This window comes from Siphateles boraxobius, unplaced genomic scaffold (assembly GCF_051911475.1).
Source record: "Siphateles boraxobius isolate OS27281-9 unplaced genomic scaffold, OSU_SipBor_1 130, whole genome shotgun sequence".
Lineage (NCBI taxonomy): Eukaryota > Metazoa > Chordata > Actinopteri > Cypriniformes > Leuciscidae > Siphateles > Siphateles boraxobius.
Genome location: NW_027508734.1, coordinates 14,714,036 through 14,741,762, shown reverse-complemented (window position 1 = coordinate 14,741,762; position 27,727 = coordinate 14,714,036). Strand labels below are relative to the sequence as shown.

The window sequence follows — 27,727 nt, the reverse complement described above, 5'->3', positions numbered from 1 at the left end:
GCTATAAATAGCTATAGGTGTCTCCTGAATTCCAGTTACCTAATGGGTGCAAGTACAGGCAGGGTGTTTTTGCACGAAACACACCCCATAGAACTGAGTCGTTGACTGTTTGTCTGTCCTTTTGTTGTATCTGGCTGCACTGATAAGCTCTATCAGTTGCACTATGCAAATAAGGTGAGTCCTTAGGGCGCAGTTTTTATGTGTGTGTGTGTGCATGAGTGAACCCACCGAATGCCTGTTAATCTACAGAAGGTAAGAAGGAGGTAAGTAGGTAGGGGAGGAAGCAAGTCAATTGCTGCTAAGGTAGGGTGTGACCGCAAAGTAATTCAGACAAAGAACATTCCCATGGGTCTCGAAAGCAGCGGTGCTGTCATGTTACTCACCTTCCCACCGTCACCAGAGCGAGCAGCGTGAGATCAGACGTTTACCTGAACGCTGCACTGAACCGCTGACAGGAAGCAGAGGTAAGTGTTTGGGTTTTCTTCACCTTTGAAAAACTTTTTTTATCGAGTTTTAAACAAGAGGAGTTTTATAGAAGATGTTTGGAAAGTGTCTCCAAATGAAGTAGAGCTTGTGGAAACCTGCCTGTTCAAGAGCTTTTTTGGGTTTTAAGACAATGGAAAATAATGTGAAACCCAGGTTTTTCTGTTTTTTTTTTGTTGTTGTTGTATTTGTTGAAATGTGTTTTACAATTGAAAACTTATGCATTATAAGCTGGGTTGTACTGTAATGTTAACGTTTGAATTTTTTGAATGTGCTTAAGTTAGTCAGTTCTTGAATTTTAAATATTCAGTTAATCTATCCTAGTTTCTTGTAATCAGTAATGGTTGACAAAGAAGATAGTGGCTTTGCGATAGTGTAGATAATTATTAGAGTTGTGTGTGGCAGTATTGGGGTTGAAGGGAAGGATGATAATTCTGTGTGATCTGTACATGAGGAGACAGCTTTGTTTACTCTGTCTTGTTCAAACAAACTCTGAGCTCTTTGTTATGTTCAGTTGACATGGTGTTCTGGTCATTCTCTTTGGTCATAGTACAGTCATGGAGATAGACTGCCATTGTGTGCTGTTAATATTGCCTGATCAAAGCCAAAATGTTAGGCTATATTATGGTTAAAGGAATGAGCAGATACACTAAAAGATCATCAGATTTCAAAGGTCAGCCATTAGTTATTAGTTAGCCATTAGTTCAGTACTTTGGGTTGGTACGATTCAGAAGCTGAATTTTCAGCATCATTACTCCAGTCTTGAGTGTCACATGATCCTTCAGAAATCATTCCAATATGCTGATTTGCTGCTCAAAAAACATTTATTATTATTATCAATGTTGAAAAAAAGTTGAGCTGCTTTAAATTTTTGTGGAAACCGTAACCCCCCCCCCCCCCCAATTGATTATTTGATGCATAGAAAGTTGAAAAGAACAGCGTTTTTTTGAAATAGAAATCTATTGTAAGGTTATACAGTTCTTTACTGTCAATTTTGATCAATTTAATGTTCATGGTGAATAAAGTATTAATTTCTTTAGTATTAAAATCTTACTGACCCCAACTTATTTGAACAGTAGTGTACAGTATGTCTATCTCTTATTTAGTCCAAGACATTTAGTCCAAAAACTAATCAACTAAATTTTCACAGTTTTATCCAAAATATTTTGACCAATAATGCTAATTAATTTAAACTTCTTACTAAATTAATTGGGTTGAGGCAGCAATAACATCACATCACGGCACAAGAACGTCCTCGTATAACCTGCTTGATATTTTTCGCAACACTTTTAAGGCACCTTTGTTATGCTGTATTTAAAAAATTGACCAAGCCAATCAACCCCAGGATTTTCAGTTTAATAACTCAAAACCTGATACCCAGGATTAATTACTAACCCAGTCTGGACAGTGTGAAACCTGAACAAAAATAACCCAGGATTATGTCATAATTTAGTCTCTGTGACGTGATAGCCTCATTAATATTTCCCTGTAGCACAGCTTCAGTGTATTTGTTTATCACAACTAATACTTAGACTGTATTAGCTTGGGTGTGAGTTGGTGTTATGATGTAATTCACTAAATAGATTTGAACTTTAAATCAGCACAATAACATGTTGGTTCACACCTGCCCTAACTGTATTGCCCGTTCAGGTGTATGTTGGTACATAAGCATTTGGTTTTGCCTCGGGTTAGCATCGGCCCTATTAAATACTGTTTTCAGTAGCAGCTGAGCTGTTTAACTGTCAACAAATTGGACAAATCCTTTTCAAAATCTGCACAGTTATATATACAATTAGAGCTACAGAATCTCAACCGTTTTAACAATGATAGTTTCATGAAAGTCTTTTGATAATTGACCTTTTATTGTGTGGTATTATCAAGATTCTGCTTCCATAGCATGTTGGTAGGTGTAAATGGATGCAGGGTAGTACTGTAAAATATATATTTTATTTTATGGCATAAATACACAATGCAGAATAAGCCTGATTTCATCACGACTGCTTATGTGTCTATACATCCTATATCTAAAATGTCCTTAAATCAAAATTTGAACCTTCAATATCTCCCATTTCATTTCCCAAATCTTTCCTCATCTCCCTATAAAATATAATAGAATTTTTTTTTGTAAGGTTCTACAATCATATATTTATGAGTTTACCATAGACTTTGGATGGAGGTATGCTACTATTAAATGTATTACATTATGTACTGATATGTAGGTATCACTGATGCATCATGAACCTTTTATTAAGAGTGTAAATGGGGTCAATTTTGTTTTCATGTTGAATACACTCCTCGAATGAATTCAGTATTCAGAGTGTTGGCTGAACACACTTATTTTTGTAATATATGTGATGCGTGCAGTCTTTTCTAACTGTGCTTGTCATCTGTGTTCAACAGATCGTGGTCATGATTGGTATGATTGGTGAGTGGTTCTGGTGGGACCGGCTGTGGCTGCCAGGGAACCTCACGTGGGCCGATCTCAAAGATGAGGAAGGGCTCGTCTATGCCAAAGTTTCCCACCTCTACGTCATTGTGCCGTATGCTTTAGTCTTCCTGCTAGTCAGATACTTGTTTGAAAGGTGAGTTGGTTGTGGAATTTCTGTGATTATGTTGCAGGAAATTTAAATTTGATCGATCACTCAGGGTATATATTTCAACGGCCAGCGTGAGAATTTGTAAATGATCCATTTTGAAAACCATCCAATATACCAGCCTGACCAGACTCTAAGATGAGAAAACTAGCAAAGCCTGGTTTAAGCATTTGTTAAAAAAAATTTTTTGAGAAGGCTGCGTGGCTGTTTTAGGTCTTTTTCATTGTTAAATATGTAGTTCAGGTTTAGTGGTAACTGTATACAACTCTGTTGGTAGGTCTTAATCAGTTCCTTAGTTTAGTAAGGTCACTGATCAGGAAGTCTGACATTTTAAGGCCTGTCTCAATTGCAGAATCCTTTCAGTGCACTGAAACGTTCGCTCTCTAAAAAATCCCACAATCCACTGTGAAAACCAGCAAGCATCGATGCTCACTATGTTTCCTTATCTTGAAATCGGAAGTGCAAAAAATAAATCAAGTGGGCCAACTCAATACACACAATGTAACATGAAAGATGTTTTCTTTTTCAACGAAAAAACATCTACATTTGTTTTACTGTCAATTTTGATCAATTTAATGTGTGCATGCTGAATAAAAGTATTAATTTCTGCCCCAAATTTTTGAACAGTAGTGTATACTATCTTTATCATCAAACATTTTAAATACCACATCTGTGCCTGTTTGCATAAACTGCTTAGACTAGTCTTACAAGTTAGTCGTGTAATTCTTTTTCTTTAACATTGGTTATAACATTTTTATTTTAACAGTCACATAAAAAAAATAGACTCGCCCAATTTGAATCTGAATTTGAAAAGTAAAACTACCCCTTAACAAACTACTAAATGGTCAGACTAGCTCTTAAGACACACATAGAGGCTATAAGTTTATGAAACTGGCCACCGTTGTCTGATCGTTTTCCAAAAATCAGCCAATTGATTGCCCTTGCTGATAAATAGCTAATCATAACAAATAGAATAGAATAGAACTAAAGTTTCACAGTTTTATCTAATATATCTGTCCCAACAATGCTAATTAATTTAAATTTCTTACAAAATGATTTGGGTTGAGGTGGCAATAAAATCACATCACTGCACAATAAAGTATAACCTGCTTGATATGTTTTGCCACACTTTCGAGGCACCTTTGTTAGGCAGTGTATTTAATTTTTTAAAATAATCAATGTTATTAACCTTTTAAATAAGCAAAAAATAATGTTAACCCAGGATTTAGAGTACAGTTTAAAATAAATTGTTAAATTATCCATTTTTGCAACACACATGATCAAGTTAGAAAACATTTAAAGCTTAAAAGCTCATTTTAAAGTAAAGCTACCGGTTTGAAGTATAGCTACACTATAGTTGCTTATTTTTTGTCAGCAGCTTAGAAGCTTATATTGACGTGTGTTTGTGACATAAGAAATTAGGGTTTTGGCTTAATAAACTAAATGCAAGATACAGGGTGCATCTTAATCAGCTCACTACTATAGCTCCCCTACAGGTGACAACGCCAAACTGGTATTTATGATTTACTGCAGCACAGATATCTTTCTCTCTGACATTAATTTTTTTGTTATTTAAAAGTATATGATGATAAATAATTGGTTGTTATATATCGCTGCAACATTTTATCCACACATTTATTTTAAAAGTTAGCTAAATTAGGTAAATTACCTGTCTAGCGATGCATGTTTATGACAAAATATAATTAATGTTTTTTGTAAAAAATAAATAAAATAAAATCCCACGTGATTTGTTTTGCGCTTCAGATTGTCCAGTAAGGAAACATAGCGAGGGTCGATGCTTGCTGGTTTTCATGGTGCATTGTGGGACTTTTTAGGGATCAAACGTTTCAGTGCACTGAAAGGATTCTGCGATTTAAAATGTCCGACTTCCTGACAGTGACCTGATTACTAAACTAAGGAGCTAAATGAGATGCACCCACAGTGTTGTAAAGAGTTACCTACACTAAATCTGAACTAAATATTTAACAAAATATTTAACTATAAAAAAGACCTTTAACAGCTATGCAGCCTTCTCAAAAAACAAAACCATGCACAACAAAAATGCTTAATTTCTCCGGGCTAATTTTCTCATCTCCCAGTCTGGTCAGGCTGGTATTGGATGGTTTCAGAGTGATTTTAGCCACCTTTCAACTGGTCAGGCTTTGAGATCAGCATAACCTAGCTTGATCTTTTTGTCAGGGTAGAGTTTTGTTGTGCTGCTCCTGCACTGCTAGTCTGCAAATAAAAAGTAGCTTTTTACTAGAAAAACTGCACTATTTTGAAACCACCTTAACTATCGTTTTGCGTTGATTCCTTAAGGTTTGAATATGATTCATATGAAGGATGTAAAAAATGCATCAGTGATTATTCATGTCTGAAAGATAATGCCAACAAATACATAATAAAGAATGTCAATGGTTTAATTCTACTAATGTCTTTCTGTTTAGGTTAATAGCGACACCGTTTGCAACTTCGCTTGGCGTTTCAGAGAAGGCCGGATACAAAGTGGAGCACAATGCTGTTCTTGAACATTATTTCAATACAAAGTCAAAAAACCCAGGAAAGGTAACGTTTTCTCCTCTCACTTAACAACATATCATTCTGAACTTCAGATCCTCATCAGATTTAAAGTGGCTTGTGGGTTGATCACGGGGGAGCTTCACTGTTTAAGACATCATTTAAGGCTAGATTCTCTAAAGCTTTCTTGGAAACTTGAATTGAACTCAGTTCCATCCAGATCACTTGATTTATATTTAGGTTTTATTTAGTTGTCCAATTTTTCGCTCATAACTCCTAGACCGTTTGACTTAGACTCAAGCTTTTACACCACTGTGATCCTTGGCTCAAGACGGACAAAATGTATATAGGTGGCGCTATAACTGTTAAAAAGCTTTGAAAACCATCTATTTCCTATGGTAAATTGCCCGTATTGGTTGTAAATGGTCTTTTCCATCTATTATGTCAGTGGTTACATGCTTGCTAAATAAAACTTAATGTCTTTAATGCTTATGTGCTTAAAGGTGCAATGTGTAATATTTCTGAGGATCTATTGACAGAAATGCAATATAAGATCCATAACTATGTGTTCAGTGGTGTATAAAGACCTTACTCAATGAACCATTATGTTTTTATTACCTTAGAATGAGACATTTATATCTACATAAGCGCGGGCACCCCCTTCTATGAAGGTCGACATATTGTGACGTCATGTTTCTACCGTAGCCGACAGCGAACAAACAGCACTACAGAGCGCGTTTCGTCACTACCTTGAAAGAGAAGCCGCAGAAAGCTAGAAGCTAGCCATAAACACCGTGAGTAGTGACTTTTCCCTTGTCAGTGGTGTAAAATATGTAGTTGGATTGTTCATGTAACTTAGTTCTTCTCCCTCGCTGTGTTATGGCTTTGACAATCAGCTGATTAGTACTATTGACCGTAAAACAGTAACGTTACAGCAGTCACCAACCCGTCGGTCTTGGAAGCATTTGAAGTCGATCGCGAAGAGTTTTCAAAACCAGAGAAAAAAAACAATATTTTTATTCATTATTATTTATTAATTTGTGTGTAGTAAATGGTGTCTAGGGGATGCGGAGGCGAGTGCTCTGTTACAATCACATCATTTTTGCAGACGCGTCGAGTATAAACAATGCTTTACGCTTTAACCAGCTAAGCCACAGCCCATACAGCATAACATAATCATATTAGCCAGCTAAACTTTTACTACCCTGTTAGAAAAAATATGTAGTCGGATAGTTTCATGTGGTTCTTCTCCCTCGCTGTATTATGGGTTTGGTATGTGGGGAGAAATGTGCTGGTTACGTTCGTGAGACAATCAGCTGATTACTATTATTATATTATATATTAAGACCCTTGATCCTCACCTGACTATGGCTTTGTAAACTGTATCCATGATTCCATGGTTTATAATGGACTGTGGTACCGAAACAGTGACAATGTTACACACTCTTGGCTTACTCTGGCTATTCTCTGCTGTCTCAGACGACGATATGTTTGTCCCGTTTTAGCAACCGTAGCTTCTTCGAAAGGGAGGGGTGAGCAGTGGGTTGAGCCATTAGTGCAACCCGCAACCGAACCGCTAGATGCCGCTAAAACCTACACACTGCGCCTTTAAAGGCCTTAAATGCTTGAACCCCGCTAAATGCTGCTTGCAGCTTTAATATTTATTTATTATATTATTTAGTTGAATGTTTATTTAATTATACACCCTTAAAATGTATTATTTTTCAAGTGTTTATGTAAATCTGGCAGAACTGAGTAGTTATTTTTTTAGTCAAGATTTGGTCAAATAACGCCATAATTATTACACCACTTTTCATAATCAAAATGGCACTTCTCTGCAGGAGATGGTTGCAGTATTTCATGACTTTTCAGTATTTTCAACACTGATCTCTTCCATCTTTCATCAGGCAGATATAGATGGTCTGTGTAAAAAATGCAGCTGGTCAAGTAGACAAGTGGAGCGCTGGTTCAGGAGGAGACGAAACCAGGACCGTCCTAGTGTTCTGAAAAAATTCAGAGAGGCCAGGTATGAAATACATATAAACTCATTTGACTTACCACACAGCTGTCTGGAATAATTGATAGTGATTGGTCAAATGCTGCATTCTGTTGTCAAATGTTGTCGTATAATGACGATAAACTAGTGTTCTAGCAGTCTTCAAACATTGCTTTAGAAATGGAATGGACATATGTTTGGTACTCAGGGAATGCATAACATTATAAAATGTACTTGAATGCAAGGCTTTTAAAAAATATATATATATATAATGCTAAATGTGTAAATGTAAGCAGTCTAATTTGCTGCTGAACCACTATAGAAAACTTTAGAAACTTAAGGGAGTTTTGGACACTGAATCGCACATCGCAGATGTCCAGAATATCAAGATGCACAAATGGATGTAAAAATTATTTTATTCAAAAAGTAACTAAAGCTGAAATAATGACTTATTATAGTCTTTTCCAGTCTTTGTGATTTGATGAGGATTTAGAAAAAATATTTTTACTCAATTTCTATCTGACAAAATATTTTAGACATTAAAATGTCCATTTTTTTTTATTAATTGACTTTTTCAGATATAGAAATACTTTCAAAATTAGGCTTCATAAAGAATGAAGGAACTCTGGTTCCCTTTCGAGGGAACTCGAACTGCGTCGGTTACGACACTAGGGGAACGCCCTTCAGCGTAGCGCGTCTGAATTTATGAATGAAACCGAATCCAATCCTATTGGCTTTGCGTGATGACGTAGCGTGTGACGGCATAAGCGGATGTACACAAAAGCACGCCGGCACACAGAAATGTCAGCTTTTTGCTATTCAGCAAGCGCTCTGTGTTGAAACTGTGAGTTATATTTGGTGTTGTTTGTCCTGTCTTTTGAAACGTACTCATTATGGCAAGTGAACAGTTTAAAAAATGTGTGTTCCCATGCCCACGCTATCTCACGGCTGGGGACACACACGAATTGTGTGTATCTTTTTTTGGAAGGCAGAACGCTCAAGCAGCTCTCGAGGGGGCTGCTTGCGCTCATTGTGAGTCTCTCTCAGTAAGAGTGCTGCGTTCTCGTTTGGCTTTATTCAGTGAAGATGGCCAAATGCGTTCTCCCCGTAGTTCAGGTCCCGCATCTGCCGAGGCAATGTGACGGCTTAGATCGTGGTGATCGCAGAGAGATTTAGTTGGGAGTGGGACTGCCGAGGCATTTTCCCCACTCCTCTTCTGATGTCTCAGATTCTCCTGTTCCCCGCTCGGGAGCCCGCTCCGCGGCTTCTCCCGCTCGGGATGACGATCCTATTTTACAGCTGTCTAATTCCGAGGAATTAGATGTGCTTAGTGTTGGAGAAGAGGATCTCAATTATAATGTTATAATTATAATGTCTCAGTTATAATGAGTTTGTGGAGGTTTTGACGCGGGCTGTGGCCAAGCTCGATATTTCTTGGCCACAAGAGCGGCAGGAAGCGCTCATCAAGTTTACTTTCAGCCCGCGTCAAAACCTCCACCAACTCATTATAACCAGCACCGCACACAACCTTCGCGCCCAGTCTCTCCCTTTCTTCCCGGATTTACACAATGAGTTGTGTAAATCCTGGAACAGGCCTTTTTCAGCGCGCCTGTCTAACCCCCCGCTTTTGAACTATAGTGATGTCGTGGGGGTTAGGGATAAGGGATATGGGATGATGCCTCGGGTTGAGGAAGCGTTGGCTAGCTACCTTTCACCCGACCTTGCGTCATCCCTGAAGTCACCAGCGCTGCCTTCTAAGCCTTGCCGCACCACATCTGCTTTGGTGGGCAGGGCGTATATGGCGGCGGGTCGAGCTGGTGCGAGCCTGCACACTATGGCCATTTTGCAGGCCTACCAAGCTGACCTATTGAGGGACATGGACCAAGGCGAGGGTCCCTCACCTGATGATACTTTTCGCTCCGGGTTACCAAGGAGACGGCCCGTGCAGTCGGTCGCTCCATGTCAGCCCTGGTAACCACGGAAAGACATCTGTGGGTCAACCTGTCTGGCATTAAGGAGAAGGACAGGGCCTTCCTCCTTGATGCACCTGTTTCGACTTCAGGTCTATTTGGTGAGGCTGTCAATGCTGTAGTTGACAGGTTCCAAGAGGCTAAAAAACAGGGCGAGGCTTTTAAACGGTATCTCCCTCGCCGTTCAAGGTCCAGGAGGGCGGCCGCTAGAGCCGGCTTCCAGTACCTCTTACCGTCAGGCACAAAAGGCTAGTGTCGCCTCTAGAGCTCCCCCTCAAAGAGCTTGGGACTCCAGACGTCGCTCGCAGTCAGTCAGTGTTCGGGTTTTCCCCTGCCGGTCTTCCGCTTCAGGGTGCCATCAAGGACTTGCGCAAAACACTGGACACCAGCCCCGAGGGTTCCCTTGTTGAATTTTGCAGAGGCATGGCAAAACCTCACGAACATTTCTCCATGGGTCCTGCGCAGTGTAGAAATTGGGTACAGACTGCAGTTCCAGGTCCGCCCACCAAAATTCAACGGGGTGGTCTGGACCTCAGTGCACCCAGAGCAGGGTCTGGTGTTGGAACAGGAAGTTCACTCGCTGCTGGAAAAAGGGGCCATAGAGCGTGTTCCCGCGTGCTGAAATATATCGACGACTGGCTCATACTGGCCCAGTCTCGAGAGTTGGCAGTTCGGCATCGAGATGTCGTCCTTGGCCACCTTCAGCGCTTGGGGTTGAGGCTCAACACAAAGAAGAGCGTGTTGACACCCGCCCAACGAACTACGTTCTTGGGGGTGGTATGGGACTCAATGACGATGCAGGCACACTTGTCTCCTGCATGCATCGAGTCCATATTAACCGCACTAACCAGGGTGAAGCTAGGCCACACCATCACAGTAAAATACTTACAGAGGGTGTTGGGTCTCATGGCAGCAGCGTCCAGCGTCATACCTTCTGGCATGCTACACATGAGAGCCCTGCAGTGGTGGTTGAAAACCAAGGGGTTTTCCCCGAGGGGAAATCCGTTCCGCTTGATAAGGGTTACGCGCAGGTGCCTTCGTTCCCTTTCAATGTGGAAGAAACCTTGGTTCCTGTCCCAGGGTCCCAAGTTGGGAGCATTATGTCGCCGAGTGTCCGTTTCGACAGATGCCTCCCTCACGAGCTGGGGCGCGGTCATGGAAGGCCGCTTTTCAAGAGGTCACTGGCAGGACCATTATTTCTCTTGGCACATAAATTGCCTAGAAATGTTGGCGGTGTTCCGAGCTCAGAGGAGTTTTCTGCCAGACCTCCAGGTATCGCCACATTCTCGTGAGAACCGACAATACGTTAGTGGTGTCCTATTTAAACCACCAGGGGGGTCTGAGGTCGCGCCCTCTGTGCAGACTGGCGCATCAGATCCTCCTGTGGTCCCAGGGGAGACTGTCGTCTCTCAGGGCGATGTATGTCCCGGGGGGCCAGAACCAGGGAGCAGACATGCTGTCGAGGCAGGGGCTGAGGCCCGGGGAATGGAGACTACACCCCGAGCTGGTGGAGTTAATATGCGAGAGGTTTGGCCCAGTGGAAGTGGACCTATTTGCGTCTCGAGAGGCGTCACACTATCCACTGTGGTTCTCCCTCACACATCCAGCCCCGCTGGGGTTGGATGCCATCGTGCAGACGTGGCCGAGGCTGCGTCTGTACGTCTTTCCCCCAATCGCTCTGCTCCCAGTAGTTCTGGAAAGGGTCCGTCGGGACGGGGTAAGCCTACTATTAGTAGCCCCGTTTTGGCCGGCCCGAGTATGGTTTTCGGACATCATCCTGCTTCTGGCAGGCCCGCCATGTCAGATCCCTCTGAGGAGGGACCTGTTGTCTCAGTCAGGGGGCTCAGTTCTCCACCCTCGGCCCGAGCTGTGGAAACTGTTGGTCTGGCCCCTGAGGGGGCACAGTACCTAGAAGCCGGCCTGTCAGCAGAAGTGGTTGAAACTCTACTCACTTCCAGAGCTTATACGGCCTTAAGTGGAATGTGTTTTCCATTTGGTGCAGAGAGCGTAATTTGGACCCAGTACACTAGTGTGGGGAATTGTGTTATTTTAGGAACGGTTCATATAGATTTTTGCAACTGGTGTTTTTTTACTTGCTAGGACCCCACTGAATACAAAACAACCTGTTTCCAATTTTTTTCTTCATTTTTAGTGCCAAAATTCAAGATGGCAGACAAAATATGCAGAAAAATCACAGAAAATAAAATATATAATCTTTTCACTTCTATAAAGGCTTTAAAATGGTAAACTTTTTGATGAATGTATTCCTAATAAGGCAGACAAGTGAGACACAGACTATTTTCAAAATATTTATTGGATCATTTGCCAAAAAATTGGAAAAAAGGAAGAAAAAAATCTGCATTTTGTTTCATTATTGAAGAGTTCAAAAAAATAGTCATTCATTGTCACTCAAGTATTTATACCGTAGGACGTCATCAACAGGAATTCAGAGGGTTTGAGTCTCCAGCTGGTGAATTGCATCTTGGTCCTGTTTAGAGCGTACAACCAATTTTGTGTTCCTCGGAGGTACTGTGTCCAGCTGCCACAGTTTTTGCACATTGTGGTGGATGTCATCAGGTGGGCATTTAAAGGAGATATAGTGACACTTGGTGGAGGGAGAGCTAACAATATCTCTAGCAGGGCCCTGTAACGTCCAGCCAAGACAGGTTTTGATTGCTACAGGGGCTCCGGGGGGGCCTAACTTTACAGGCAGTGTTGGAGTGATAAGCCGAGTATGATCAGCTCCTATGAGTAGAAGGGGGCTTACGTTATCATGCTGCTTCAAGGGAATCTGCCGGAGATGAGTGTAGCACCGCTGGACGGATTTCACAGGATGAGAATGTTCGGATAAGGAAAGCTGATCAGCAGTGAATGCCTGATGGCATAGGATTTCTCTGGATGGGCATTCGGAATGAGGGTGAAGGACACGGCGGCACCGTTTACCGTCCTCAGCTTCAAGCTCTCAGACTCTCCTACCAACTGGAGTTTCTGGGCGGCAGGATGCAGAAGAATCGTACGTTCTGACACATCATCCAATATGGCATACGTGTCTAGGGACTTGTTCTCATTACGTAGGGTCACTTCAACTACCGTCAGCAGCACTTTATTGCAATCGCTAGGATGGTCTAGGTAGAAATTCTGCACTTGCTTCTGGTTGATGTTGCATAGGACCTGCAGATATCAGATCACACTGGTTTGCAAAGTGGTCTCGTGCACACCGCCAGCAGCGTTTCTGTCTTTTGATCCAACTAGTTCTCTGATCTTCAGTGAGCTGGAGGAAGTCATCACATTTACTGACGTGATGTTCAGGGGAGTTACAGTAAGCACTCACTGGACAGCGTGTGGATGTGGTGTGTGGGAGGAACTGACTGACTCTAGGAGGAGCTATCTGGACTTTAGGGGAGGTCATTTGGGAAGTCTTGCTACCATGAAGTATAGCTGTAGCTCTGAATGGGTGAAAGGGTGGTGGCCTTGGTCGGACGGGCTGAAAGGTTCTCTCCCTTCTGGGCTGGCAGCGGGTTCCCTGTTGCAGCCAGGAGTAGAAATCTTGGAGGTTATAGGAACCTGGTCTGCTCAAAATCATGCTTCTCTTAAACTGACAAAAATGCTCACTGGGTAGTTTCTCTAACAGCTGCTCGACATGTGAGCCACATTTAAGCTCAGAAAGACCTTCAAGGCCCATTGACTGGAGGAGACCCGCTAAGGCCTGTACGCTAAAGGAAAACTAATCTAGGGCTCTACCATCACCTATCTGGATAGCAGGCATCTCCATTATAGCCTGGAGCTCTCTCAGAGCAAGCTGTCTGGGTTGGCCATAACGCTCATCTAGGGCCCGAATAGCGAGTGTAGGGATCATGGGCATAAACATAAGCTAAAGCAAGCCGCTTCACCTGATCTACCTTTAAGTGATCCAGTAAGATGTGATATTTATACTGGTCCGACTCTCCTGGATCCAACAAGTTGTATAGGGCCATCTTCAACATCATATACTGGCTTTCATCCAATCTAGTAAAATCAGGGAATGAGAGACCTTCTATCTTGCTATATGACTGCAGTCGGCCTGAAGGGGGAGCTAAATGGCTTGGTTGGGCTGCAGAAGTAAAGTGATGAGGCTGCACATTGCGAGGCTGGTATGCTGGCTGGGCAGAGTGGGTCATAGCTCTAGGCGAAATTTGAGGTGACGACATGTAGGCTGGGAGCAAGGGGTTACGTGAGACTTGTACTTGACAGGTGGCAGGGAACTGACTATGGTCAGAAGGATTCGTGTGCTGCCAGGACTGAACTAAGGGCTGAATGGCAGGGGCACATGTTACAGGAGGTGGATAAGAAAGCTGCTGCCAAGGTGGGGAAGAAAAGGGCTTAGTCACTTGTGGTAGCCTGGGGTGGCATTGCAGCATACTGGGCTTGTGATGCTACTAATTGAGGGCCAAGGTTTTCAGGGGATGGTCCTGAACGAGACCGTGAGGAGTGGCCTTTACCAAGCATACAGCGCTGGATTAGTCTACCTTGATTTCTTACTTCTAGTAACTGCTGTAAGAGCTCAGTTTGAGGGTCAGGAATTGGGGCTATATGAGGGTCATATGGGTACTCAGGGGCTAGGGCTCTTCCAGAAGAGACAGGTGAGGGAGGCTCTGTTGCTGGCTCAGGCTCTTCTGGTGGTTCCGGCTCTTCATCCTCCTCTCTGGGTAGTTGAGGCGGGTCTTCATCCTCCTCAGACTCATACTGTGGTTGATACTGAGGTCCAACACCACAGATTGTCTGCAGAGTGAAATGGTGGTGGCTCTGGTGCTTCAGCAGGTTGTCGTGGCCGCTGACCATTTTCCATGACGTAGTCATCATAGCGTACAGGACGCAGGGCTTGGCGATGAGGACGCTGAAGTAACGAAGGCAAGGAGTGACTGGACATCTCCACTGGTCGTCAATGGCTCTGGCTCGAAGGACCATGAAAAGGAGGTTTGAGAGGGATGTGTAGGTGGCTGGCTTGAGACCAGTGGAAGTGTCGGTAAGAACAATCTTGTCCTGTCACTTTAATTACACAATGTCTTTCTTTATTTGGTATGTTTGTATATGTGTGGTTTCTAGGAGGGAAAGGATATGGGATACAATTAGCTACATAATGCCACAATACAAGGCCACAATCCATTTGAATGACAATCAAACTTTTGTATAAGAACTTAGAATGCAGGATGTTAGCTAGGTAGTCTACAAACAAAGTCAATAAATAAATTCCCTCTGCCCCGTAATTAATGAGCTGATAATGCCTACTCAAATGCACTTATTCTACAACTAGCACAGTCACATGAGCAATATAAAATGTTCAATCTAACAGTACATTTAAACAGACTGAATGGAATGCAAGGTCGTGCACATTTTCTCATAATTAACATAACATCAAAAGAGAAACGTATAGAACTTACAGAGTTCAATAACGCACACAAGGCATGAGACACAGCATTTCCAGCAGCAACACACCATGATTCTTCCATGTGGCATGAACACAGAGAAAGGGCTGTGTGTACAGGTGATGTCTAATAAAGTCTGTGGAGAAAGAAAAAGTCTCTGAAAGAACAATGGGGCGTGGCAACTGCAGGACAGAGAGGAAAACTTCCAAACATTACCCATGGTCATATTTATTACCTAAGTCGTTCAATTAATTAGAAAATATATGTATATAATGATATACCTAACATATATCCATTTGAAATGTTTAAAAAGGCGATTATTTGCAATTTTTTGTGATATATCCGCCATCTTGGTTTCTCGGCCTGTGCAGCCAGGGAAAAAAACGGAAACAGGTAGTTTTGCAAACTATAGGGTCTGAAGAAGTCAAAAAACATAATTAGCAAAAATCCTTATGAAATGTTCCAAACACTTTATTTTGCTACATATGGCCCTGCACTGCACTGCCCAGTGGCTTCAGTACTGGAGTTTCTCCAAGACCGCTTTTCTACTGGGCTTACCCCGTCCACACTCAAGGTTTATGTGGGTGCCATTGCGGCATTCCACGCTCCTCTGAGTGATGGTCCTCTGGGGAGGCATCACCTGGTCGTACGTTTCCTCCGTGGAGCCTGGAGGATGAGACCTGCGACTCGCACCAGGGTTCCCTCTTGGGACCTGGCAGTGGTTCTCGAAGGGCTGGCCGAGGCCCCATACGAACCATTGGAGTCGGCTGAGGCCAAGAACCTTTCGTTTAAGGTGGTCTTTTTGTTGGCCATTACTTCTCTGAGGAGGGTAGGAGATCTCCAGGCGCTCTCTATTTCCAATGGGTGCTTGGAGTTTGCTCCAGACAACATTAAGGCCATCTTACACCCCAGGCCCGGCTATTTGCCCAAGGTGCCATCTAATGTGGCACGGCCTTTGGTTCTGCAGGCATTTCATCCTCCACCTCATGTGACGGCAGATGAGGAGAGACTTCATCTGCTCTGCCCTGTCAGAGCACTGCAGTGTTATATCCAGAGGTTCTCCTCATGGCGGAAGTCGGACCAGTTGCTGGTGTGTTTAGGGTCGCCCAAGAAGGGGCTTCCCGCCTCTAAGCAGACCATTAGCAACTGGATCGTTCAGACTATCTCCCTGGCTTATCAGGTGCGCAATTTGCCTTCACCTATGGCCGTGAGGGCTCACTCCACCAGAGGCATAGCATCCTCTAGAGCCCTCCTTTCAGGGGTTTCTATACATGATATATGTGAGGCGGCTGGCTGGGCCACTCCGCACACATTCATGAGGATTTACAGTCTGGACCTTCCCTCTACACCCGGTGCACGAGTGCTTTCGTCCTAGGTTGTGCCTGAAGACAGCTTCACACTAGGATGAGCGAGGTTCGTTGTGGTATTGTGGGTATCTCGTTCCCCTAGTGTCGTAACCGACGCAGTTCGAGTTCCCTTGAAAGGGAACGTCTCGGGTTACGTATGTAACCCTTGTTCCCTGAGAAAGGGAACGAGACACTGCGTCGGTTCGCCACACCTCACCCCGCCTGGAGCACTTGCTTCATAGCAAAAGCTGACATTTCTGTGTGCCGGCGTGCTTTTGTGTACATCTGCTTATGCCGTCACACGCTACGTCATCACGCAACGCCAATAGGATTGGATTCGGTTTCATTCATAAATTCAGACGCGCTACGCTGAAGGGCGTTCCCCTAGTTTCGTAACCGACGCAGTGTCTCGTTCTCTTTCTCAGGGAACAAGGGTTACCTACGTGAGACGTTCTTCAAAAGGGAACAAAACAATTGTTGAGGGTGAATTAAAATAAGAAATAGATGATCAAATGACGTAAACGCATGAAGTATGAATCAAATTATTAATAAAATTAAAATTAATTATAATAAAATTATTTTATTTTATATATAATTTTCTTGTATATAATTTTATTTATCATTTATTTTCATCAAGAAATCACCAAAAACTCATCTGAGTAAATCACAATAATCCAAATAGATTATTGCAAAATTAATTTATACAATTGTTTTTATTTGATTAAAAAAAGATGCACCTTTAGCTCTTTCATATACTTTTACAACCTTTGTTAATGTAACTTATTTTTTTTTAACAAATACATCTCAAAACGTAGTAATAAATCTTAAGATTAACATTTAAGATTAATAAATGCTATAGAAGTATTGTTAATCCTTAAACCCCCTGGTTTCACAGACAAGGTTTAAACCTAGTCCTAGACTAAAATGCATGTTTGAGCTCTTTTTACTGAAAGCAACTTGTACTGACATCTCTTAAAATATATCAGTGTCATTGTTTTGACTTAAAATGCACACCAGTAATGTTTTTTCTAAAGCATGTTTTTAAAAGCTACTTAAATGGATTAATTTAACAAAGGCCTAATCCTGGCTTAATCTAAACCCTGTCTGTAAAGCCAGGCCATAGGTAACTAATGTTAACAAATGGAACCTTATTGTAAAGTGTTACCTATTAAACACTGTTCCATATGTAATGCCCACAATGCATTGCAGCGGTCATTGAGTCTAAGGCCCAAAACCCAAGTGGTTGCTGACTTGTTGCGGTGTGCTTCCACTGCCAGACAATTGTTGATTAGTGGATTTGATCTGAATTTAATTCCTGAACAAATGAGCGTTCCTCTCTGTTGGGTTGTCTCTATAGTTGGCGAATGGTGTTTTATCTGGGGACTTTCATTGGTGGAATCATAGCCCTGTATGATGTAAGTTTATCCTTTTCTTATGGTTTTCCTTTAAAATTGCATATCTGAAGTAAGAAATATATGAAAATTGTGCCTGTTTTCCTGTACTGATGATTGGCATGATTAGAACCATTGAACCTGTTCTGTGATCTGTTCTGAGCTCTATGATGCGCTCAGGGGTTTAGAGATCTAATGTGTGTGAAACTTCTGACAGATGAGCACTGTGGTGAATTAAGACTTGAAACACACTACATAGGCCGCATCATACAAATGCTTCCCATTATCCACAACAAAATCCTATTTTTGTTTTCAAAAATTATTTTAACCTAAAGGCTGATTTATACTTCTGCGTCGGACCTACGCCGGAGCCCCTACGCTATACACTACGCATTGGTTTTCATTTATACTTCTGCTTCGTTGTCCGCGTTGACGCGCAATTACACATGCAGAGGGAGCATGTGAAACCCGAGGGAGGGGTTCTAGTAGACCAATCACAGCGCTTGCGTCTGCGTAGAATTGACCCGTTGTTTCATTTTTGGAGAGGTGCACGTCAGGGTACGCCGAAGGGTACGCGCGGTATACACAGCCTACGACGGAGCTACGGCGTAAGTTTGACGCAGAAGTATAAATTGGGCTAAAGGTTGCTTATGGTTTCTGTAAATTTAAAAAGTAACTAAAATAATTATAATTAACCATTAAACTTCTGGAATCATTAATTTTTATAGAGTTAGGGTTAAGAGATCACACTTTTTTTAGGATTTAAAGGTGAAATATCATGAAAATCTTTTTTTCGTGTTTAAGTGCTATAATCGTGTCCCCGGTGCATATACCAACCCAGAAAACGTGAAAAGTGACAACCCAGTAACTTTTTGTTTTAGTAAGCCTTTCTCTGCAAGCATGTCAAAAAATAAGCGATCAGATTTCGCTCCCTTTCTGACGTATGAAGGCTGGACTCCGTATTTTGGGGACACCATAGATTTATATTAAATCTTGTGAAAAGGGGCATAATATGTCACCTTTAAGGAATAAGGATAAGGATTTAAAGAAATATATCTTTACTCACTTTCTACCTGACAAATTATTTTACAGCTTGGCAAAACTAGAAAACTCAACTGTATATATTCATTATAAAAATGCTCATGGCGTTTTAATTTATTAAAATTAAATTAAATCCAAGGCTTCCTCACATTTTCTCACAGTTGTTGACAGGGCAATTTAAAATAAGAAATATCTTGATATTTTTTATTTAGCTCATTTTAAAGTTGGTATTATCTTTTTTCAAATCATTTTAAGTCATCTTAGCCCCCTGGTTGAGAACCACTGCATTATCCGATTTCCGAAAGTGATTGCGTTTGGAACAGTTTTTGTGTTGGGATTGTGCCTATAATGCCTTAAAACGCTGTTTTCGAACACAATCACATTGCGGCTCTAGAAACTGTCATTAATAAATAGATAAAAAGCAAATTTTTCACGTCAGAAAGTATAGTTTTGAGTTTAAAGTTTGTTTAGAGGCTAAAATGGCCATTTTGTCATTTTATTAATTCAGCATTTTTTATTGATTCTTCTATTTCTCACAGAAACCCTGGTTTTATAACTTGCGGGAGGTATGGAATGGTTATCCCAAACAGGTATGTTCCAGACTTCAGATCTTTAATTTGCTTGTATTTGCTCCAAGGAATATTTTATTGTTGATATTACCTGCACTAATAAGAGCAGGCGGCCCGATAAAGTGTTCACGCAATGCTCAAATTTACGGCATGGCTAATAAAAAAGGCAGATAATAATACTCACGCTAGTTCCAAATCAAACATGGCCATATTTAGAAGAAAGATGTTTTTTGTTGGCCCAGCTAAAGAGTTTTTTGGAACCATTCACTTGTCATCGGAGTTCCAGGTTGTAATCAAAAGAACAGTGATGTCATCCAGATTGGCACTCAAAACATTGAGTTTCCTAGAATAATCGCTCAAAGTGCCCTTTTCAAAGCACAATGAATTAATTACATAAAATTCATGTTGAATTACGTCTCTGATCAATCAAAATAGTCTTTTACATATTCCGTCATAAATGTAACAGTGGTTATACCTTGTTTTTGTGCACTTATTGTTGTTTTCGCTTTTGCAGTCCATGCTGGAGTCACAGTATTGGTATTATATTGTGGAGATGAGCTTCTATTTGTCGCTAGTGCTCAGAATAACATTCGATGTCAAACGAAAGGTCAGTATCATGTGATCTTATTCTGCATAATTATACCCTTACATTTTAACCATTTATCACATGACCTGGAATAAACATCTGATAATTATTTTTAAAAAAGAAAGAAAGATACACAATGAAAGCTATTGTAATCTATTATTTAAAACTAGATTGATTTTAGTTGTTTTTATTTCAGATACAGATCTCATCTAACAGTACATCTACTTTATTCACTTTCACAGAGAATTACTGTGAACACTTTTTGCAAATGTATGTGTATTTTAGGACTTTAAAGAACAGATCATCCATCATTGGGCCACACTGACACTCTTGGGTTTCTCCTGGTGTGGAAACTACATCCGGGTCGGGACCCTGGTCATGCTCATTCACGATTCTTCAGACATTCTTTTGGAGGTTAATATGACCTATTTTATTTGATTTGATTACTCTCTTTTTTTAAAGGCTTTTACCACTTTACCTTTTTATTAATGTTTTACCTCTAGAATGGGGTCTTTAAGAATGTTTATAAATGTCAGTATTAAAAGTCGCCATGAAATGGAAGAGTTACGATAGTCTTTTCTTCTCTGGGACGTGTATCTGAATTAGAGATGAAAAATTTGTATGGTGGGACTTGATTTTGTCAATGGGGAATTGATTGGATTGTTGGATGGTTGTGGTTTGCTATTGGTGGATCTCATGTGAGTGACAGGTTGTCACGCCATCACTCCAGTAAACACATCATCAGAGAAGAGAAGAGATGTCGCTGCAAGAGGGAGGGGAAGTTATTTTGATTAAAGATCAGGAGGGCACATGAATTAAAAAAAAATAATGATGTGCATGGATAAATCTTTATTTTTGTGTGTGTTATTTCTCTGCAGTCCGCTAAGATCCTCAACTATGCCAAATGGGAAAAAATGTGCAACAGCATCTTTGTGGTATTTGCTGCTATCTTCATAGTCACACGACTCATAATCTTTCCATTTTGGTGAGAATTTTGTGTGTGACTATTATTTACATCTTTAAGTTCTTCTAAAGAGTCTCAGGCATAGTTTACAGTACATAACTCATATTACGAAAAGTTGAAAAAAATTCTGTTGTCTCGTGTATTTTTATACCAGGATCATTCACTGCACATGGGTTTACCCACTTGACTATTACCCACCATTCATTGGATACTACTTTTTTAACTTCATGCTTGTCGTCCTGTTGATGCTCCACATATTCTGGGCATATCTGATTCTACGTATGGTGAAGATGTTCCTTTTTGGAAGTGTAAGTTGATCTACATTTACATTTGGGAAGGTTTTATTTGTTTAAATTCACACTCATGTAATATAGATTTGTTCCATTTCTCACATTCATATTTTAGTAATTAAGTATACTTAAGTATAAGTATGCAATATTTGGTAACTGATTTTGGGTAGACATATTTAGAGATTTCTTACTGTACATTTGTAAACCCTGGTTTTACAGTGATTATTGTTTTAAATCCAAATTTATGCAGTTAATAACATTGATTTGACAAATAAGCTACTGTATGTGATTTGTGTTTATATTTGCTTGTGCATCTGTAAATGTTGTGACATGAACCTGGCTTGGGTCTTCTGAAACATGGTACAAATACAAGGACAAAAAAGTGAAATGCTGATTTATTTACAGTATGCATCACTTTTCAACATGTTTAATACAAAACCGCATGTGAAAGTTTCTCTGATTGTACATATTATAATAATTGTCTGTTGCTAAACAACTCATCGTAACATTTTAGTACTTTATACCTTTGGCACTGCAGTTTGTTGCAGATTTTTATTACCAAGGGTTAAAGGCATCACTAACCCCTTTCAAAATTATAAGTGAGAAATGTTGCTTTACCCAGGGTTAAAAAGACATTAACCTGGGGTTAAGTGTTGCGTGAAAAGCCCTGAATACATGTTATAATTTATAAAACGGTTCCAGGCGCAGCCGATCTGAATGACTCATAAATAATAGTAAAACAAGTAATGAGGTGCATCTATGCAGCCTGTAGGTCATGTGTCACTAACAAATACCATTAACCCTATTACCTCACCACCCTCGGCTAGTTGTCAATCATCTCAACTGACATAACTGAAACTTTATGACATTTAACAAGTCATAAAACGGATATATGCAGACAGAAATTCCTGGATGCTCTGAACTGCATGTGGACGGACTGTTTTATTTGATGAGTTCCTGACTAAAGCCGTTTTACAGAAAAAGTATCTGTTGTCTTAAGACCTGGTACAGTTTCAGCTATGACACGGTTTTCATTTATTGTCAAACCTAAAATGTCCTATTGTGATTTATTATTGCATCATTTCTGGCTTTACTGGTCTAGTTACCACCCCATAAATCTGGTTATACCAGTGTTGGGTTGGTACAGCCCAGGAACCATTATACTTATGCTGCGTTTAATCTTTAAGTCCTGGGTAAGCGCCAATAGAGATTAACACTGCCGTTAAATATGGTTGTCTCCAGTTTGTCAATCTATGAGAGTGACAACAGCATTTTACAACCAATTCACACATGAAAAATCATTGATATTAAATCCATGTAGCGTATATTAGTACATGCTAGTATTCCTATTGTGAGAAATATAACAAACACCGTGATAGGTAGTGTTATACCTAACAACAGATGAGTTTTTAGTCACAATTACATCTCAGAGGAAGAAATTCCTGCATTTTGTAGTCATGGCATGTCATTGTTTCTTGTATGTGTATAAAACAAGTAATTTTGGGCCTGTTGGATCCTGTAGGAAACCCTGCCTTAATTAATGTGAAGCAAAGGCCTATGCATTTATTGGCAGTTACAGGCAAAGTCATTCTGCATGAATTATACTCCAAACACAAATGATGACACAAGCTTTTAACAGTGACTGAGTTATCCAGGTCTGCGCCGTTGGTCTGTTTTTTCCCATTACACTCGCTTTCTGATTAAAATAAGCCCTGCCAGCCTGTGTTTAGTGCTCCATTGTTTTCACTCCAGCTCAGTCTATTATTGCAAAAGGTGAGTCATAATTTGAGAGTGATTGCACTGGCAGCGTACTTGATCTCTCGCAAATGCAGAGCGGATGAGGGATGCCAGATTCAATCGCTTCTCTGCTCTGTGTACCTGCAGCCTGTTGCTCAAAGGGACCTACTGTAATTATTTGTGATTTAGTGCACATCAGACTGTTCGGATTCATTTACTATGGATGACGGATTGTGTACTTGCTCATCTGGTTTCTACAAATAGCTTGTTAGGTTAATGTTTCAAGACCGGCTGTATTTTCAGATTTCAGATGTTGTGGTTTTCATTTTGGTTTTTGCAAAGTACAGGAAGTTAAAAGATCAGCTTGCTTATTGTTAGATTTTCAAATATTTTCTAAGCTAAGGATCAATAAACTAATGCAACAGTCCTTGCACTTGCTTCCAGTCATGTTTGAAATCCTTATGCTCACATATAAGGCACTGCATGGCCTGGCCCCTCGGTATCTGTCTGGGCTTTTAACTTTAGATATTTCTTAGCGTCATTTGCGCTCCTCTCAAGCTGTTCCACAGACACTTTTGGGATCTGTAGGGGACCGGGCTTTCTTTCCTAGACTCTGGAACGCACACTTTACTCATATTAGAAATGCACAAAATGTAAGCAAAACATACAAAAAACACACTGGAATACAAAATAGTTAAAACCATCAAGAAAAAGCTAACCTAAAAACTATTTTTTTAGGTTAGCTTTTTCTTGATGGTTTTAACTATTTTTTATTCCAGTGTGTTTTTTATTTTATTTTTTTATCTGTGTTTGTTTATTTTTTCCCTTAGACTTTTTTTTTTGTTTAAAGTGCCTTGAGCTGCTTTAACAGTGCTATATAAAATATAGTTCATTATTATACAACATACTTTTGGTTATTGATTTCAACCTGTAAGTATTAAACAGTAAGGCTCTATTCGTGGTTAACTACATTACATTACATGAACTAACCATGGAAAAATACTTCTAAAGCATTAATCAATCTCTGTTTTATTATATTTTACATTTATTAATACATTATTTTTGTTAGTGTTGCTTATTAAAGGTACAATATGCAAGGATTTTTCGCCACCAGGGGTCGCTAACCTCTTACAATAACAAAGGCGTATACTGATGACGTATATTCCACATTAAGCTGAATTATGGATCTTATCGTCAAGCTGATGGATCTTTTATGGATGAGTGAATACATTAATGTTTTAACATGAGTGTGGTATGAAGCAGGGCGCGATTGCTAGACGTATACCAGCGCCACACGCAAGTCCCGCGGATATAAAAGAATAAGGACATTTCACGTTATACAAGTTACACGCAAGTGCTGAATTAATACTCACACAGGTCAGTTTAGACGAATCAAACTTGAGGTAACGCAGCGCTGTTTCACTTGCTCTAACAGTTAAGTTACACTATCACACTAAACGGCATTTGAGTGTCTTGAATGTTGTCAGTTGGTTGTGTGTTGGCTGTATGAGACTAAGTACGTTAAGCTAGATCAACATTAGAATAAAATACAGATCATATTCTAACATTTTATCATGTTGAACTAAATAACATTGGTTAACATTGATTACATTTGTTTTATGTACATTTGCTCACCTGTCTTAAAGTACATGCAACACTCACGTCTCTGTCAAGTCGAAGTTAGTCGCAGACGAGGAGGGTAATGCGGATATGACGTCATTGACTGGCGACTCCTCACCCCTGCTCACACGCCCCGTTTCCTTGGTTAAAATCGCAATTTTTCTCACGATTTACAAATTGTTTGAAACATTTGGGATATTGTAAGTAATCAACTTAACAATAACATTGGCCTAGTGGTTTTTGGATATTTTACTGCAAAAATCCTACATATTGTACCTTTAAACTGTGGCATGTAGAAACTACTCAGACCACATAGCAACACCCTGGCAACCACCCACAACACCCTAGGATATTTTTGCATGGGTAAACACCACTCAGATTTTCTTTCTTAAATTTGTTTTAGAAATAAAGGAGTGTTAGATGTTGTTCGCTGATAAATTATATTATTAAAAACTTTCCCCAAAACGTATCTTTTTTGATAGTTAACCAAAGATGAGAGAAGTGACAATGAAGAAGACGAGGAAGAGGACGGGGAAACCAGAGTGACTGAGGACAATGACGGACATGTGAAAGTGACCAATGGCTGTGGAGGAGGCAAAGCTAATCATCACTGACACATCTTTCCTTAAACTGTGAATGACTTTGAATTGGCCTCAGGGATGTGAGGAGCCAAAAACATAATTTGGATTTATTTCCACACATAATATGCCAGAGACCTGTCAAAACAAATTGCATCTTTTAATAACACTGAAACCCCTCTTCTTCTTTTTTCCCCCCGCTCGGCTTCACTGGAGGTGAGGCGCTGTGTGTCTTGGCTGCTTTAAACCTATTTTCCCCCTTTCAACTAAGAACTTTTTTATTGTGGCACAGGATCACATGGGTAATTATGAAAGAACACTGCACAAAGAAAAAGAAACCCCTTGTAAGATTTAATAGACTGCTGATTGTTTTTGAAGCTCAAAGATCACGTCACACTGGCTGCCCTCGCCGTCTGGCATATTCCATCGAGGCTTCATCTGCCGTGCTGCTGAGTTTTACATCAACCTCTGCCTCTATAAAGAACTGAACTGAAATCAAAAAAAGTCTGCATTTCTTACAAGTGATTTTGAAGAATAACATCTACCCTTGTATCACTTTAACCTCTGGACACTGGAGCTGGGGCTCGGTGGACAGCTTTAGTACTTAACTTCTTTTACTGTGTCTACATTGGATGTGTCCAACATTGTGGCTTATTGGTGTTCACACTGCAGTAACATCTTTTTTGTCATTGCAAGTTATTTGCATCAACTTCTGATTGCTGAAGGTCACTGAGTCTCTGCACTGCTGGTTTCTCGTATGCATTTCTATTCATACTCTGAATCTGCACTCCCAATGGCAGTCTCCTCAACTCAAATCACCATCTATCATTGAAAATAAAGGACTTCCAGTCAGTCAGAGGTTTAATAGTTACCTTCAAATGTGTATGCCACAAAACCAGAAGTGGTTTTATTAAAAAAGCTAGTTTTAAAGGTGTTAAAAAGTTTTCACCTTTTAACTTTAATCTTACTTGGTCCACAAGTCTCAGAATTGAAGAATTGGCTGCCTTTCAGTTCATCAATTTGAATTGGCCACACTACACAGGAAGTTGAATTGGAATGACAGGAAGAGGAATTTATTGAATTGTAATTTTAAAGAAGTGTGAAATGTTTTTCACACTGGTCCACACAATCTAATTTATTAAATATGTTAAATTAAAATGAAATGCATGAATATGAAATATACAAACTAAATGCAACTTTAAATAGAAGGCATTCTATCCATCCATCCATCCATCCATCCATCCAAAAGTTTTGATGCTCTGCTGGTGTTTAGTGTAGACACGTTTTCATAAGATATTATGTATGTGACTTGAAACTACCTAAGTATATCTGAATGCTGTATGTGGTAAATATGAGATTTAATTTGTTTAATATGTCTTATTGACATCTATGAACTGGTTGAATATTCACATCTGTGAGTGACTGATTTGGTGTGTGTTTTAGGCTATTTAATTAGTTGATATGTGTATGAGAGAATGACAAATAAGGCCTTTTGTGTGTGTGTGTGTGTGTGTGTGTGTGTGTGTGTGTGTGTGTGTGTGTGTGTGTGTGTGTGTGTGTGTGTGTGTGTGTGTGTGTGTGTGTGTGTGTGTGTGTGTGTGTGTGTTTGTGTGTGTGTGTGTGTGTCGCATCATTTTTGTTTCTCTGGGGCGATGCAAATATCCACAGATCAGCAGAGATGGTTTGGGGAATTTATGTAGTGCATTTACAGTTTTCTACACTGAAAAGTAAAGGGTTTAATTGAAGGATTTTTAAAAAATTGTTTAATTCAAATTTTATTGTAATAAAGATCTAATATTGATCTAATATTTCAGTATAAATTGGATAATTGGATCTATTAATTTAAATAGTAATTTCATGATAAATTCACAGTAATTGGATCTATTAATTTAAATAGTAAATTAAAAGTACTAGTCCCCCCCCCCCCCCTTATGTTCAATGGAGTATTTATGTCGTCTTATAGATATATTTTGCATTTAATGCAACACAAAGAAAATATTCAAGTTGCTCATTTCTATACGAAGAAGTGGTTACATCTTCCTACCTTCTGTCCTACTATTAAATTTCAAATTGACAAATTTCAAGCAACATGAACGTGAGTATATGATAACAGAAATGCATTTTAAATTTTGGGGGGAACTGTCCCTTTAAAAATCAATGTGTGTAAAGGGCAGTCAATCAGCATAATGGCATAATTAAACAGAACAAACTGCCTTGTAAAACTCACTCCGACTGAACAAGTTCTTTGTTTAGTGTACTGCCTCTAGAGGGAGCAGTTGACCACACTCTCGACCTCTGCAATAAAGCACACAACCTGTGTTCTACAGTGTCAACTCAAAATGATAACAGATACATTATCTTTGGTGTCACAATACTTGCTTTCATTATTGTGTGCTTGTTTTCATAAATCACTGCTGTCTTGTAAAGTATCTTGAAAAGTCTTTTCCAGGGATGACTGTAAGGATCTGGGCTTCCTGGAATCATGTTGTTGTCATGCAGGTGATATTTTGTTCTGCTTAAATATATAAAGAACAACGCTTCTCCTAAACATGATTATCATTAATAGTGTTCGCTAAAGTAAGCATCACCAGTACTGTTGTTCATACAGTAGTCAGCATTTGAAGTGGATCAAAAAAGTTCATC

At 40.1% G+C, this 27,727-nt stretch overlaps 1 protein-coding gene and 1 long non-coding RNA gene across 2 annotated transcripts; both read left to right on the top strand.

Moving 5' to 3' along the window:
- Positions 1 to 65: 65 nt before the first annotated feature.
- On the top strand, positions 66 to 27,430 carry cers3a (ceramide synthase 3a). The gene is made up of 11 exons (XM_077228043.1): positions 66 to 464; positions 2,884 to 3,065; positions 5,525 to 5,642; positions 7,502 to 7,620; positions 17,666 to 17,723; positions 19,280 to 19,330; positions 19,824 to 19,916; positions 20,181 to 20,309; positions 20,774 to 20,880; positions 21,014 to 21,167; positions 24,989 to 27,430. The coding sequence occupies exons 2-11, from the start codon at positions 2,893 to 2,895 to the stop codon at positions 25,118 to 25,120; spliced, it is 1,134 nt and encodes a 377-aa protein (XP_077084158.1). The 5' UTR covers positions 66 to 464; positions 2,884 to 2,892; the 3' UTR covers positions 25,121 to 27,430.
- Positions 3,263 to 3,550, top strand: LOC143737117 (uncharacterized). Its single transcript, XR_013203619.1, has 2 exons — positions 3,263 to 3,311; positions 3,399 to 3,550. It is a non-coding gene; the product is annotated as an uncharacterized LOC143737117 (long non-coding RNA).
- Positions 27,431 to 27,727: the final 297 nt, after the last annotated feature.